The following is a 17918-nucleotide window of genomic DNA, read 5'->3' as shown; positions in this document are numbered from 1 at the left end:
ATTGACTTTTTCTTTTGTCTTACATCCAGATGTCGATACACCTGCATCGAATTGTTAACAAAAAAAATATTCGCAATCGTACACTATTGTACAATATTTCTTTTATGTTTAAGAAAAGGGTTGTCATAATTGACCGTTTAACAATAAGCAATAAAAACACAGATGTTGGTAATTTATTTAGACAAACTTTACCGGTAATTTTAAGAGGAACTAGAGCAGACATTGTAAGGTCTTGCCTTAAAAGTTCACCGTTATGGAAATTTGTCCATACCTTAAAACTATCTACGAATATGAGAGCACATTTGGGGGGAGGAAGTACAAATTTTCCTTCAAAGTTACTTTTAATAGGAGATGGAAAAGTACCTCATTCTGAAAATAAAATTGAAATTGATCGCGATTTAGGAGAAAAAGTGACTAGCATAGAGGATTTAATATCAAAAGTTTACCCTAATATCGTCGAAATAGAAAATAAAGATTACCAATGGATGTGTCAAAGGGCAATATTGGCGGCGAGAAATAGTAGCGTTGACGAAATTAACGACCTAATTTTAACCAAACTTCCAGGCGATATAACTACCTACACATCTATTGATAATGTAATGGATCAAGAAGATGCTGTCCATTACCCACAAGAGTTTCTCAATTCTTTAAACCCGAGCGGCCTTCCACCACATTCCCTGAAGTTAAAAATAGGTGCTGCGATAATTTTACTCAGAAATCTTAAACCACCAAATTTATGTAACGGGACCCGCCTTCAAGTAAAATTCCTTCGCAATAACGTGATCGTTGCAACAGTTTTGACTGGTCCGGCAGTTGGTCAAACAGTGCTTATACCTCGCATCCCAATGATTCCAAATGATTTACCTTTTAATTTTAAAAGAATTCAATTTCCCATTAAGTTATCTTTTGCCGTAACCATTAATAAATCACAGGGCCAAACATTTAAACACGTAGGAATCGATTTACGTCAAGACTGCTTTTCACACGGCCAACTATATGTCGCGTTGTCAAGATCGGGTTGCGGGCAAAATCAGTATGTTCTTCTACCACAAGAAAATAAAACTAAAAATATAATCTACGCTAAAGTACTGTAAAACATATTATTAAATCTTATTGACGATTATAATAACAAAAACCAACGTGAGCAATCAAACGATAATCATGATAGTGTTTCCGACAACTACGCGAACGAAGTCGCGGGCACAGCTAGTCTTTATATATTTGTAGATTTATGGAGGATATTAAGATATATATTGTAAGATTTTAAGTCGATATTCAATATCATCGAGTCTCTCTCTCTGGTTTCTAGCATTCATTGTCAACATATTCAAAATTAGTTACTTTATGTAATATATAAAATTGCCCACGTCAAAAGTGAATGAGTAAAGTAAACATGTGAAAATGTTAACAAGTTCTTAAGCCGTGATGGCTCAGAGCGACTGACTGTGGAATTAAACCCGGACAGGCAACGTTTTCAAGTGCTTTATTTACGTTCATAATTCATCTCTCCTCGTGAGAATATCTACGTAAAAAATCGAATGAAATTTGCCATATCAACCTGCTTGCTGCTGCTAGAGCAGGGTGCTGGAATAAACGGAGAAGTATTTGCTAAGGAGTTGGACATTTATATTCATTTTAGTTTTTTATAGATGATATTTAACATTATGAAAATAATAAATTTGTACATCCATTAACATAATAAAGAGGAACGTAAAAATAATAATGTTTTAAAATATCATCGACGAATATTTTACATTTGAAAGGTATAACATTACCCAAAAATAACAATGGTTATATTTTTTGTGTGGGAACGTCTTCTAACTAACAATTATATTATATGAAATAACAAAATCTATCTACTTCGTCTCGTAAGACATCGTCATATCAATTTTGATATCCACTTCGATTTATTACAAAGGTTAGTTTTACAGGATGCAGTTTAAAAGGAAGATGTGAATGAAAATCGTGGCGTGTTATAGATTTTATTACCTAATACAATATCCTTGTAAACACGTTATAACATATAACATTTTACAGAAACCCTTATATGTGATTTGTTGAAATATGGTGATTTGTTTGAAAAATGTTCTGTTAAGGATTTTTCAGTAGAAGCCTGGCAGGTGTTTGAAGTGTAGGTACCTTGGACAACACGTAAAGCCGGCCTTGCCTGATCTTTTTCCGGTCGTGACAGATTTCCCGTCTCGTTGAAATATGAGACTTCACTTAATGTACATGTTACTGTAAAAGCTCGAACTACGGTAAATCTTAAGATTTTTAAATTGGTAAATGTAAATATTTATTATAAAGGGACAACTTTTACGGACTTTTACCATTCCAACCTAACCTAACATGTAAATCCTAAGATTTACCAAGTGAATGATGATAAAAGTTCGAATCCCAAAGTTTTATGGACATTTACCATTCATAATCGGTAAATCTTATGTTTTACTGGATAATCTCAAGATTTACCTTAGTTCGAGCTTTTACAGTAACATACACACACTTGACCATTATAATATGTCTACCGCCGTTTGCTAATCTCTCTTAAGAAGAACTACTGTGGTGGATCACGGCATCGCTATAATTTCAGAAGGTCGTCCGTAAACGAACAATCTCATACGTATCTGTACAGGAACAATCTCATACGTTAGAGCATGTAGACCAGACTTACTACGGGTCCAAGGAACTGTACATCTTAGTTCTCTTCGTAGTTACAAATTATAAATGAAAATATTTCTTAAAGTTCTACTCTGTATAAAATAGACATCACAAGTTTGACAATCATTTTGTGTATTTGAATATGTCTCTTTGTTATCCAGATTTCGTTAGATTGAATTTATTGTAATTTTTAACCTAGTTACCGTATGTATATCATATTGTCCGTCTGTAACAGAATAGATAGTGAAACTATTGTTAGTTGATTGTATGACATCCGGTTAATTTACTAACATGTAATATTAGGTTTTATTTACAACTGTTGTTGCTTTATTAGTATGTACTAGCTGTAGCTGTTCTTATTTCGTTTGAGTTCGTTTTATATCGAGGGTTATAAAATAAAATTATATAAATAAATATTATAATAATGGTAAAAAAGGTTACTTTTTTTAAATTAATAATGAATTTATTATTATTATTACTCGATAAATGACAGTCAAATAAACTTTTATCTGTATTTTACAAGACGATTAGCATATAATAGTAAATTTAATAGAACAAAGGAAATATTGACCTTCTTTCGAAAAAAGTTATAGTAACGATGACTCAAAAACCTAAAAGAATAATTTATGTACGATAATAACTTCCGAATACAAAAAAAAAAAGTTTAAAAGTAGAACGTCGTAAAAGTGAATGAGTCAGTCGTTCATTCATAAGGTAGATCAAGTCACGGGGAATGTCGGATTTATTCCGAGAAGTCAGATCTTACGGACTTTAAATTCGCGAATGAGTCACAACTCATAGTTGCGTTGACCTTTGAGGTTTTATAAAATAGTCATAGTTGATGATAATATTTCATAAAAAAGAGAAGTTGTTTTTTTTATTATACTAATATACAAAATTGCAAAGTTATTTGATTCAGAGCCGTCACATTAGTTAACAGCTGATAATTTAAAAAAAAAAATACATCATCTAGTTTGTTTACTGGAATAAATATGCGCCAAAAGGATTTTTTATATTTTTATTTCCTGGATTTATATATAAATAAATGTAACAACGTTGACACAGTGAAACTAAAAAAACGTAGTTTAATTATTAAGAAATAACATACTTTAATCCATTCACGTTAAAGATATCGATCGAACACATTTATTATTTATCAAGTGAACCAAACTCATTGAACGATTTAATCTCGATCATATCCGCAATAAAAATGCGACTTAAATGAATGATTAATACAAATTGAATGAACCAAGTTCAATGTCATGGGATTGTTATGTACGAAATAGCCAGTTATGCGTGAAATGTTTAGTAAATTATTGAATAAGCAAAAGCGATTACATTTCTTTATTTCTAAAACGTACCGTGTGATTAAAAGTATTATATGTCATTAATATTATTTAATTTATTAATATATTGCATTGGAAACAGCAAGTAAGTAAACTGTTAGATATAGATATTAGTGCGTTTAAACATAAAAAATAAACGCATTATTCAGCGCAGTACATATATTTATACATATATGTATATTTGGATACTAAGGTAACTTACAATGACTAACTTGCCAAGTTATGTGATAATGTATAATTACAAGAAACCTAACAAAATCCAGAATCAAGACAAGTTATACGTGTGTAGAGTACTTACTAAGGTTTCCTAGTTACATATTATATGACATGTCTAGACTTTCATTCGAAAGCATAACAGGAAACAGCATAACTAGAGGACCGATCTCACCTGTGCGACAGCGAAGCGGACGACAATCGATAAATGCGTTCAATTCGATTCGAAGTAATTTCTATCGATTTTCTGTCAAACTTCAGTCAGTTTACTCACTTGCAATCTAAACATTTTAGCCTTAATGACCCCCCTGGTTGGACCAACTAACCTTATTCCCCCTTCAGTTAATAGGAATGTGGTAATTCCCCGAGAAAAGACATTGATATTTTATTTATTTATTTAGGTATTGATTGTGTTACTTTATACATCTTTTGTGGTAAATATATTTTGATGACAATGAATTGAAAATTGGTAACAAATGATTGTTAATGTGTTAAAACTAAAAGCCATGGACTATTTTGATCGACTTCATCATTAGGCCGCAATAATTCCATATTAACACTGATGATGTGAGGAAAACCGCAAGTGTGTCAGTAACGCGATTAAAAACCATATATTTTCCGCTTAACTTTGAATTTACCTAATTACGTGCACATTGTTTTTATAACCGCCATAAACTAAGAGAAATATAAACCATAAGAATGTATTTTATATGTATTCTCTCCTCCCGTATCTGTTATGCACGCCTCGTGGACATATACTGTATTCCAACCATGACAGGGATAAAGTCAAATAAACAACATTTGACAGCAAATTGACGCGATTTCATTGGTCGAGAGCTTGATTACAATGGATTTGCGAAAAATGGCGTTTTGAACGTCGACGAAACTTATCGGAATTGTGGAAGTAAAATTAAAGTAAAAATAAGTGGTTAAGTGTAATATTGTTGTATTATAAATAAATAAATATTATTAAATAAACTTTTAGTAGTGCACAATATAGCTGAATTATTAGCAAATCGCATGAAATACGTAAATCTAAGATTTGTTTATCTTTTTACCTACTTCCATTGGAATAGGCTGTAAATAAATTAATATTCAAGGTCGAATGAATGCAACATATCTTTGTGTAATGTTCCCGTGATGTCTTGGGTTCCTGTTTGAATTATGTGTGAGGCAGTGAAACTGCGGACACAACGGACATGACACTCTTAAAAATGTCTTTGGTGCATCTTTATCTTGCGATTTTGACGGCTGTTACCCTTGATAACAATTTCATTACGGTGTACCGCAGGGTAGGATTCTTTATTTTTTTATAAAAAAAAGGAATTCAAATTATTATTTTTTTCATTAATACACTATACAGTAATTTACATATATTTGAATATTTTCATAATAATGAAATTGTCACAATGTTCACAGTAAGAGACGATTGTATGTAGATGCGTCATATGTAAATCAGAAAATACTTCATACTACACACTAGAAATACCGGTTGTGATATACTGACATAATTGATGATTTAATTATATAAAACGATAATACGGGATGTTTGCCTATCTGTTTCGTTATTAAAAAAAATTGCAACTTGCTATACCTATGTGTTTATTTACGTCAAATCTAGCAAGTTGCAAGGTGAAAAACATGATTTTCTCAATTATGTGTCTAGATTGACCGTCAAAGGGTTTAAGGGGAACGCGTCGATAAAACTAGCCAACACTTGGTGACTAAGTACTCACACACTAGTAAATTGGCAAAGTATGAATAGGATTAAATCCTTTATTGTTATGTTGTAGCGTATTTAGGTTTATGCGTACATTGAAACGTCAATATTTGTCTATGGAATGATTTGACGTATGACGTACTTCCTTTTTCTCTTCCCTTCTCGTGTGAGCCGCGGTAACGTGTGTTATGTGAGTGCGCCGCACTTTTGAAATTAGCTTGTGTAACGGCCTTATCCTTCTCCTGTAATATCACCCATCCCTTTGGCTGTGTTCTTCGAGTGTATGAAGACCAAGGGAGCGCTCCCAAGAAGAACGTGTCTTCATAAGTCAGAGCCCAGTTTTGAGGTAACAACTCCCCTTTTTCCTTAACTACAGTCCACTTTTTTCTCGCGCGTACATATGGTATTTTACTTTTTTTACTATAAAGTTAACAATAAATCGGTCAATTAATTTTAAAGTAAGAATGTACCATAACATATACATAATAATCAAATCGCCACAGCCTTTTTATTATTTTGGTGGATTTTCAATTATTTTATAATATCCATCTAGAATCTTCCATTTCAGTATACGATACAGGATTATAAATGTGGCCGGTATAAAAATAGTATTGCTTCGAAAGATATACCGCCGTATAATTTTTTCAAGTTGATTAATAGAAGAGTTTTCTGCTTTACAAATTGACTAGACTTTTCGTAGAATTACTTTCTACAATTTATTCGCTGAATAACAAAGCTATGGCGCAATAAGTAATACTATATTTAATTTTGTGTAACGAAACAACATTAAACAGCAAGCATGATTACCACGGTAATCATATTACCAAAGACAAATGCTTAACATCTCAACCGGACGAGATAATGTGTAACCATAGAACAGATATTAGTCAGAAATGGCATGGTAGTAAACATGACTTGGTTTGAAATTGTCCTTTTGACATCTCAGGCATTGACATTAAATAAAATTCAATGATTATCAATGCAATTTAGATATTGAGATGAAATAAAATCAATTAAATTAAAATGACACTTCTAATATATTTTATAATCTGTGTTCGACACGACCACCCATTAGAAGGCTATCGTTTTATTACTGAGTATTCGCTAGCAATGTAAACATAGTGAAATTATATCTACAACCATATTTGTAATATCTTCGCTTCACGTGATATCGCATACCTGGTGAGTTGAAAATTAAAGAGTGCGATTTATGCGACAGAAGATTCTAGAAGCTACAGTCTTGCGTCATTAACTCATCGTTTCCAAACGTCACAAAGAAACTTTGTAAAAACTCTCTTGAAATTATTCACAGACGCGTTGTCCGTGTCTTTGCTGTTCTATGATTTAGATTTATTTAGTTCAATATCATGTTTTAATTATCAAATAGCATTTAAATCTAAATTTTAGGGTACTTTTCTGACATATCCAACAAAAGTTAAAACTTAAACCTTTTTAATGATCACACCACCCATTGATGAAAATCGTAAAAAAATCCGTCCGGTAATTTTTAAGTATATCAGACAGATGAGACGACTTCATTTTAATAATATGTAATAATGATAATGACAAACAAAACCATCGGCAGATATTGTCTGCCTAGTAATACTAAAAGCTAAACGCTCTGCGTACTCTGTTATAAGTTTTACGTATGTTGGTTTAGCAGTTTATTCATAGAAATAACACAAAAAACCCTTGTCATATTTATTAATATAGATAAGATTAGAATATCTTACAACTTTTGATTTCATATATTACATATAAATATCATATATTATGTAAGACTATAAAATCTTAAGTATATCGAGTTAGAACTAACTGACGGAGTATAAAATATTGCTGTGTGTTTTTTTTTTAATATTACGACACAGATAGTATCCAAATATATATCACTTTCTTTTTAATATTAATATATTAACCAGTTCTGTCAGTTTTTTTTTTACTATAAATTCAACGAAATGGAAATTTGTTGTAACTAAAACTTAATTGCCTAATTACATAATACCTAAATATATATTTACGACTCAAATTGATTTCCCTATTAATAAATTAATTCAACTTAATTATATAATTATCATCAGTATTTGGAGATGATTGATAGTTGGAGTTAATGTTAATTAATCCAAGAAATCACTGAGTACATTCTTAGATAGGCCATCATCATGGAGTTACTTTAAGTAAGCGTTTGTAACGCGTAACAATAAACTGCGTATTATTGTTACAGGGCTTGCATCATTTTAGAGCTCACGATGGGTACTTAAGATAATTGTGAACCGCGCCCAGAGTTTTCTCCACTCAACCAACGAACCTCTTTTAATGGATAATAATATATTTAAAATGATTTCTTTATTTATATTCATAATAAAATATAACAAATGTACGTAGGTATTATAACCAGTTTAGAAATTGTTCAGTTAAAGCCTCTTTAACTTTGGTTATTTTATATTGGTATAGTAACTATTTTGAGTTATAAGGATGAACAGATTATATCGTTATTTTTAACCGAAACGTGTTATATAAAAGAGTGAAGATTGAATAAAAGTTTTAATATTATCAAAATACAAATCTGACATTAGCATTTTTTTGTAAATTGTTATCTCACTAAAAGATTTTTAGACATTTATAATACAATTTAAAAAGAGATAAAAGTGGTTTTAACTATGTACGGCTTAATCTCCATGGATAAAATTTAGAATGGACGAATGCATTTCTAAAAATATTTTCACTGGTAGACATCTACATTATTTTTAAATGATATTAGAAAGAAATTATATCTATATCATATTATTTTTTTAATTAACAAACTGTACCTGTGCAAAACAAAGGCGGATTGATAAAATTAATTAGTAAAATTTAGAACATATTTTAAATGCAAAATTTCATTGCCATTAAGAAATATTAAGTGCGTTTTAATTACGTTCAGGAACCTTTTGATTTCTTCGAAAAATTATATATTTATTGCTTTTTTTTGCGTAACACATATTTGACAGTTATTGACACGGCGAGTTATCGAACTAGGTTGAAGCATTTGATCAAAAAGATATCTTATCGTCTAAATTGAAAGTGAAACGGAATATACAGGGAACATTAAAAAAAAAACTATTATTTTGATTAATAACTATCCAGCTAAAACAGTATTTTATTGACAATATTTTTTTTACACAGACTATAATATATAATTATGAAACCTATTTCATTTTTCATTCTATTTTAATATTATTTTATGTGTATAAATTAGTAGCATAAGTTTTTAATTTTATTTTCTATGATAGCAACGCTACAAGCTATTATAATAGAATCAGTTCTTAATGAATGATATATATTCCATATAAACCATAGTACTTATCGTGACACCATAACATTAAGACCTAGTTAGGACATAAATGGATTATCTTGACCCCATTAATACACAGGAAGCCGTATACCTGTCGGTCAGTAAACGGTACGGCCGATAAACCTGGTGTTGCCATCGCGATTAAAAAGTATACCGATAATTGACAAGAAAGATTTAATAAATGCATTAGATCAAATTATTATTTTTTAATAATATTTCAAGCCTTGAGTGTTATTTAATTCGGTATTCAATAATTTATATGATATCTGTTAAAGCTTCCTTTCAAGTTATTTTAAATAAATATATTTTCTTATTTTTAGATTATTTTTTATACAAAAAATTTAATAGATATAATGTGTTTGTTAGTTTGTTCTGGATATTGTTAAAAACTTTATATAAAATCAATTATATCGATAGTTTAATAGTCTTCAAGCTAATTAAAATAATATTTTTGAATCAAAATACTGAAGTTACAGAAGTTGAAGTATTTGGGATTGAGTAGAAACTGCATCTTTTCGAGGCAAACAAGGTTTCCTCGATGCCAATTTTTGGCTAATAAGAGTTATATCAAGATGTTTTAGGTTACCGGATAACACGGCCTTATTCTCAAAGTAAGTTCTAAACTATTTTTTTAAGTACCGTATCCGTAATAATAATTGTGTTTACTTATGCAAAGCTTCGTTATAATTAACCAAGAAGTTTGACTGCTTGAAAAACCCAGGGGGAAATATATAAACATAGATCAAACTAACATATAAACGTAGCAGTTATAAAGAATTGTGATTTTTTGTACCAGACGAGTGATTGAATATTTATGTGATAAAACTAATCACTTTTGAGTTTGGGTTTATTTTATTACGACCGATGTAGTTAAAATACCGAAGAGTTCTAAATTTGAAAATAAAAATTAAAAGGATTTTTTTTAAATTCATTCTCAATTTATCTGAGTACTCTTTTGTTTATTTTATTTTGGTCTGTGATTACTTGAATTTTTGTAGAATCCTTGAAATATTTAATTTTCGGGACAATTTATAAGAATCAATTAAACGTAAAATATTATTTTAATAATTAAAACTTTTTGTGAAATCTGATATGGCAGGTGAATAGAATCACATTACAAAAAGCCACCTTTGACCATACATAACTCTGTAGTCAAGTCAAAGGTGACATGTTTGAAGCATTAGTACTACAATGTCAGGGTCAATGACCGATCCCGCTACATATACTAATATTATAAATTCGAAAGTAGCTCTGTCTGTCTGTTTGTTGTGCTTAACAAAACTACTGAACCGAATTTGATGAAATTTGGTATGTAGCATTCTACGAACCAAGGAAGGACATAGGCTACATTTTATATCTACAACCTACGACTTCTTCCCCTAATGTGCGGGCGGAACTGCAGACGAAAACTAGTTTGTCATGTAGCCACATTCATATACCTTAAAAACTATTTACTATCTCAATAAAAAAATAAATATATAATTAAAATATTGAAGTGATTATTAACTACTTCTCTCACCCACATCTGGGTAAGGCAAATGAACGTCTTACTAAGTCTTAGGCATCGTCGAAGTAACACGACTACCAAAAAAAGAGTGTAATTTTTTCAGCGTTCATGTATGCATGTGAGTTCACTTATTCTACCATAACTTCTTAAAAAAAAATTGTTTAAGAAAAAAAAAAAATAACTAGAGCATCACTACTATTTAGTACTTACCAAGTATTTTTTTTAAACTGAACTTAAGCTACTTATTTTTGTAATTAATTTATGCGTGAATTATTCTAATTTCTTGACTGACTAGGTAATTAAACTAACACCTAATTAGTATGTTAATAAGAATAGAAACACGTGTTATGTAATAGATAATACGATCGCATAACAGATTGTTAAATATACATATATCGAATTAAATTGCTTTCCCTAGATTTGAATATTAAAGTATTTTTTTGTTTTAATTCATAATATAAAGTTATGTACTTGTTATTTACTAACGATTATTTATCTAGAATAATATATGCGAAACATGTATAGTAGCTTATAGTAGTAAATAGTTGAACCTGCGGCTTTATCCGCGCGAAATTTATAAAATTGTATTCAAAAAATTCAATTTTTTTTTTTTAAATGTCGCCTATGTCCTCTACGGAACTTAAACTCCGAGCGAATTTCATCTAAATCCGCATAGCGGTTTAAGCGTAACAGACAGAGTTACTTTCGTATTTAATAGCATTAGTAGGGTTACGGTTGTAAGCGATATTTTTGTTTTTATCATTTCATGTTGTGGTTTTTATTTTAGTCAGACATTTTTTATACTAGTGTACCGATATATTTGATGATAAGTTTGTGTATTGTTTTACAAAATTATTATTATTAATAATCGATTTATGATCGAATCGAATGGTCTCGATATGATTTCTTACGGGAATATTTAAGAAAAAAAAAAATTGACATTGTTTATATGTAGTTTAGGTATTTTTATTTTAAATAAACAAATCGAATCGTTTAATATATCTACGATAATAAGATTAATATCGTCAAATGTTATCGAAAGAAAATTCAATGTTTTTCTTATCTATATAAGCACACGAGAAGACGCTCTTTGTAATGACTTAATAAAAAAAAATATATCGAATATGATCCTAAACAAGAATATAAATTCTATAAGTATATGGAATAAAACTTATACCTACCAGACAATGGAGCGCGATTCGGATGTTTAAGTACATAATTATAATTACTATTTTACTAGTTTTAGGCATAAAATGTAGTCTATATTGGGGTTCAAACTTACTTCGTACCAAATCTTATCAAATACAGTTCAGTGGTTCAGCATTGAACGCGTAACAGACAGACAAAGATCCTTTTGCATTTATAATATTAGTATAGATGAGGAAGAAACTAAATTCTGAATTTATTTTGTATATTAACATCTTATAGTTTGAAACGAATAATACCATATCAGTTAACGGAAAAAGATATGTTTTATATTCAAGTGAAAACAACTAATATTAAAAAGAAATTAAAGGTATATAAGACTATTACTATAACTTATAAAAAATTAACAAGGTAAAGTTCAATAGAAAATAAAAATAATTAATAATGCATAACAATCTAATCGAAAACAAAATCTTAATTATTCAATAATTCTTTATCTTTTTTAATTAATTTAATTATCTTTTCTATTTAAGATTTATATATAAGTTATACCTAATAACTTATATAACATAATAAACCTTTTTCAAATACTATAAAAGTTATGATTTTTAACTATCTAAGTTATCTCGAGATGTATGTGAAGTCGACCACATTCCTTCATGAATCATTTACTTTTTGTGACGCGTCACTCAACATAAAACATGTAAAAACACTACAAAAAATGTACTGTAAGGTATAGTAAATAAGTAGTAAAGGTACTTAACACTTGTAGTTATTGTAACTTAGTATTGTTTTAAAATATGTTTTCTCACGAATAAAAAATTTGAAGACAAGAATAATTGAAATTTTACTTAAACTTTAATTAAGTACCTATTATAATTTGCTTCACTTAATACAATAGAAACGAAAATATATATCTATTTATCCTATTATTGAAGTTCAATTTTAAAGTTTGAAGAATGTAATAAATAATAATATAACGTATAATTAATATTTTTCACTTACCTTCAGATTTGTTTTTATTTGAAATCAATTTTAATCAAACTTATGTCACAAGAGTACATTACATAAACAATAAAGCACAATTTTCTCTCAACAACTTTGATTCACACTGTTTTGTTTCAAGTTCTATAACACTTACGCGAGAATGTTTTCGCGACGCATTGAATAGAAGCGTGCACTACCGATGAGCTTAACGCACGACTCGACTCTCGCGATTACGTTCGGCGAATACAAAACAATGCGTGCCGCATGTATTGAGTCATCGAAAAGCCGCTGTTTTGATGACTCCTATAACATAGTGACCTCTATTGAAAAATATTTTCCAATCTTTTAGTGACATCTACCGATAATATTTTACGATGAGCTATTACCCACTAGATGTCGGTAAAATATTCATTTGTTTTTATTAAATCGTTGAATTTATTAATATTTAACCAAAAAATGTTTTTTTTTTTCATATTTTACTCCTTATTTTATTTATTTGTAATAATAATATATAATTTAGTTTAAAAATTAAAATACAGATAATTAATATTTCTTAAAGTTTACAATATCTGTCTGTTGTCTCTAAATAAGTTTGTGTAGTCTATGCAAAAACTCATTCTTTCTCTGTCAAAATGGCTGCCGTGCAAGAAGTGAGTCTTCTATTAAATTGTTATTACTTATAGTATCATGTGAAATATTTTAATAAATTATATTAAATTCCTATATTTGGTGTTTACAGGCGAGACGCGAACCAATTCAGGCCGTCCAAGTCTTCGGACGCAAGGTAAGTTTGTTCAAATTGCATCCACGTGTTGTTTTAATTTTCGTTTATTTCAAACTAAATAAATTATATCTTATAATGTTTTTCTGCGGATAAATTTGACCATTTTTTTATTTATTCAATTCCAACTTAAATATTGAGGTTATTATAAGAACTTTCCTGCCTTGGCCGTTATAACCTATACTGTTTAACGGTCTCAATAAAGGAAAGAAAAGTATTGTTTTTGTTGTACCAGCCATTCTAGAAGCTATTCGCTAGGGTGGTCTAAATAGGAACTACAAAATAACTCTTAATTGAATTGCGAATATTACACAAACATAACCTAACTTTTAACTATAATATCAACGTCGTTTTTTTTTGTAGAAAACCGCAACAGCCGTAGCTTACTGCAAGCGCGGTCATGGAGTACTTCGTGTAAACGGACGTCCGCTAGATTTAGTGGAGCCCCGTCTACTTCAATACAAATTACAGGAGCCTATCCTTCTGCTTGGCAAGGTACAGTCTTACAACTATAAATTCCATGTGTGCTATTTAACACAGAAAAATATCTATTAAACCAACAACAATTGTCTGGTATCATTAATAACAAAATACATTTTATGTAGAATGTATTAGTATAACTAGACTTTAGTTTGCATAAATGTGCATGGTTGTTTTGTGTTATTTGCTATATCCGTGTATTTCAAACTGCATGTTCACATTACAGTAATATGCTCAGCAGTAGGTCTTGTTAGAAGTATTGCTAAGTATGTAGCATGTTTTGTTCCAATTTTATTTGTACACAATGAATACAAATCAATTTATTACATAGATACATTGGACATACATTTTTGCTGATATGATCCAAAAATAAATACTATAAATTATATTAATATATCATTTAGTGTACAAATATAAATTTTATATTAATTTTAACCAATTATTGTAATACTAGGTAGTGAATATTTTGTTGATGTTTTTTTTATCTAACACTGTTTGTTTTTGTCTTATGTAAAATCACACTAACTCTTTAATATCGGGCCATTCAACAAAAAATGTATCACTAAGTAATAAATTATAATTTAAACAATTATTACTATTACCCTATCAACTATTTTCAAGCATATTATTTCCGTTTACATGATGCTTGCTGATTGATAAGTAAAAGTTATGACTATTTGTTTTTATAGGTTCCATGTCCAAATAGCCAATATAATAGTTAAACAATAAGTAAGAGTTTTATGTGATACACAGAACAGGGAAAGGCTGTTGAATTAAATTACCATGTTAGTTAATCAATACAAAATTTTAGTAATGATAAAGAATAATTCTAAGGAAGATTCATGAGTTGTTTATGGCTGTTTTGATGCATTCTTTGTGTTAAACTTAGTTATGAGTAAAGTAGTTGTAGAGAATAGTTACCATTAAATTTCTACTTTTTTTTTATTTTCAAATGTATCAGAATGAACACTAGAATGAATAAAATTGTTAGTTAATCACTTTTTTTTTTACTAATAAAAGTAAATGACATAAGTTTAGAAAAACATATAACATTGTGTTTCAATAAAGAAAAACGTGTAGATATAAAATGCTTTAACTCTTATTTTAATATGGACAAGACAAACAAACAGGGTAATTTGCATTAATCAATATTTCCAATACTTAATGATGAATAAACTTATTCCGAACCTGAGCATCTTAGATGTGAAGTGAACATCAGTTCTGAACATTATAATGGTGGTTTAAATCAAACTCATAAAATGTTAATTTTATTTCATGAAAATATCTGTGTTTTGTATAGGAAAAGTTCTCCGGTGTCGACATCAGAGTCACTGTCAAGGGAGGTGGTCACGTCGCCCAGGTCTACGCCATCAGACAAGCTATTTCCAAGGCTCTTATTGCCTTTTATCAAAAATGTAAGTAACAATAAGTTTTTGTTATATTCATCTTTATGTTAGACAGATGAGCTTAGCTCCTCCAACATACCCGAGAGTCATTGGGCAATGTAAGAAGTACCTATAAACCACTTATATTGTCTATGTGCTGCTAAAGTACTTTTCTACAAGCAAATTTATTTAAATTGTTTTGATTTATATTTTATGTAGAAATTTGTTTAAATATTTATGAATTGAATTAGTGTATTGTAACCCCTTTCTTTCCAAAGCTGTCTCGCTTCCATGTGAGTTAGTCATTTCAGAGAAAGGAGATCAAATTGTGACATTTACCAAACGGCAAGTCTCTATATAACTTGCTTGTTTGAAGTGTACACTACATATAATATTATAAGATTTATTTGTTACTAAAAAGGTTTAAGAAGCAAATTTGTTAATTATTCTTATTTTGTTTTACAGATGTAGATGAAGCATCAAAGAAGGAAATCAAAGATATCCTCGTTCAATACGACAGAAGTTTGTTGGTCGCTGACCCCAGGCGCTGCGAGCCCAAGAAATTCGGTGGTCCAGGTGCTCGTGCCAGATACCAGAAATCTTACCGTTAACACCGCACCTTTCCGCACCGTGTGGTATCGTATTGGCTGCGCGTGGTCATTACGATATCATTGGGTGGTTTTAAAAATAAAAAAAAAGTAAAACCATATCTGCCTTTCATTTAAATATAAATATTTTTTTAAGACCGATTTGCGTAATGTTTTCTTTCTGTTAGGTACTTTTCAAACACTGACTTCAGCAAGATCAAGGGTATACAACAAAATTGAATCTAAAGTAGTCGATTTTATGACAGGGTTGGAATTTGGAGAATTAAAAAACATTATTCTCTTATAAGGGTACTATTATGTATGTACATAAACTTACAAGTTAGCTGTGCGTAGATTTTTGCATGTACATGTAGTAGTGTCTTCATATAGTATATTTGGATACAGAGTGCGCAAAAACCGAAGGTTAGAAAGTAGTACGGTGTACGCCGGTTTTCCTATATTCTAATCTACTTGCATAGCATCATATATGTCATTATAGCCTACTAAGAATGAACTCTTGTAAAAAATAATTGGTTTAAATCTGAAAATTGAATCTTTGATGCAATAAGTAAATTTCTTATTGTAGACCGCTCTTCCTATTAGATCAGCTAAACAGTACAGATGCTTTTTTTCGAAATATGCAAAATGAAAGTGTCATTGCTCATGGGTTCGCTCGGGATTATGGCTGTGTAGTATTGTCCTTGAGTCAACGAATATAGCCAGGTCTATTCGGCCTTTTCGCATGACTCGTACGGAGAGAGAGAACAGCAAAACGAGAAGCAATTCACGTGTAAATACCAAGATGTGTGTAAGCCGTTGAAATCCAACGCCTTTACATGCTACGGAAAATGAATTACAGACTAACGGTTAACTATACAATAATTTGGTACCAGCGAACTGATCTAATGAAAAAGTCAGAAGGTGTAATTTGTCAATGTCTAGTAATTTGATTCGTTTCTACCAGTATATGTTGATTTTCAGTGTAAAATCTTAGTTTTGGATGTGATGATGGATGGAATCGAAAAATCAAGTTGAACTCGGAAAGTGAGAAAATTACTTTCTCAATGGCTAATATTTATCTACTCAGGATTGGGCTCGATAAAAACTTACATTTTATTTTACATCAGTTATTTTATTATTAGATTTTTAATATAACTATGTTTTTTTTTTTAAATTGAAACTCCAAGGAACAATTCAACCTTTACTAGAGGTTGCTTAATAACTGATTCAGTAATAGCACAACTTATAAATTTATACGATGTATGAGAGCAATCACAGAATACTATTGGCTTATTCTGTGACTTATTTAAAACATTTGAATGTGTAGAGCTCGAAACGTTTTTGTACAAGCTAAAACATTGCGGTGTTAATGTTACAGCTCTTGATCTCAATGCTTCATACTTTAATCAAAGAACTAAAAAGGTGTATTTTAATGAAATAAAGTCTTCTGGACCTGTACTAAGAATGGGTGTTCCACAATGATCAATTTTGAGTCCATTTTTATTTTTGTTATATGTTTTGTATATAGTGAGGAACCCCTTTAAGTCTTGAAAATTGTAATTTTTATCGTTACCCTTTGAAATACCGTTTTACAGGATATTATTTTTCGAAAAAAACATGTGTATAACAAAAACTGGATCAAGCAATTGCTTTTTAATTATATCAGGCGCAAACATATAAATGATCTTCCTCTTTATGTTAAAGTAGATATTGTATTGTTTTCTGATTATACTTTATCACGTTATGAAGTTGATTATGACGATGTAAACAATGCATT

General features: G+C 29.9%; 2 protein-coding genes across 2 annotated transcripts in view; one reads left to right on the top strand and one right to left on the bottom strand.

The window, feature by feature from the left end:
* The window catches only part of LOC113393615 (uncharacterized), a 39279-nt gene extending 26120 nt beyond the window's left edge, over positions 1-13159 (bottom strand). The window contains exon 1 of the mRNA XM_026630597.2: positions 12927-13159. The gene's annotated coding sequence lies outside the window, so the exon portion shown is untranslated. The remainder of the gene's footprint in view (positions 1-12926) is intronic.
* A 321-nt stretch (positions 13160-13480) lies between these two features.
* Positions 13481-16263, top strand: LOC113393610 (small ribosomal subunit protein uS9). The gene is made up of 5 exons (XM_026630590.2): positions 13481-13558; positions 13648-13692; positions 14053-14184; positions 15470-15584; positions 16020-16263. The coding sequence occupies exons 1-5, from the start codon at positions 13541-13543 to the stop codon at positions 16163-16165; spliced, it is 456 nt and encodes a 151-aa protein (XP_026486375.1). The 5' UTR covers positions 13481-13540; the 3' UTR covers positions 16166-16263.
* Positions 16264-17918: the final 1655 nt, after the last annotated feature.

This window comes from Vanessa tameamea, chromosome 22, assembly GCF_037043105.1.
Source record: "Vanessa tameamea isolate UH-Manoa-2023 chromosome 22, ilVanTame1 primary haplotype, whole genome shotgun sequence".
Lineage (NCBI taxonomy): Eukaryota > Metazoa > Arthropoda > Insecta > Lepidoptera > Nymphalidae > Vanessa > Vanessa tameamea.
Note: the sequence above shows the minus strand (reverse complement) of the source record. Positions and strands in the feature narration are given on the sequence as shown.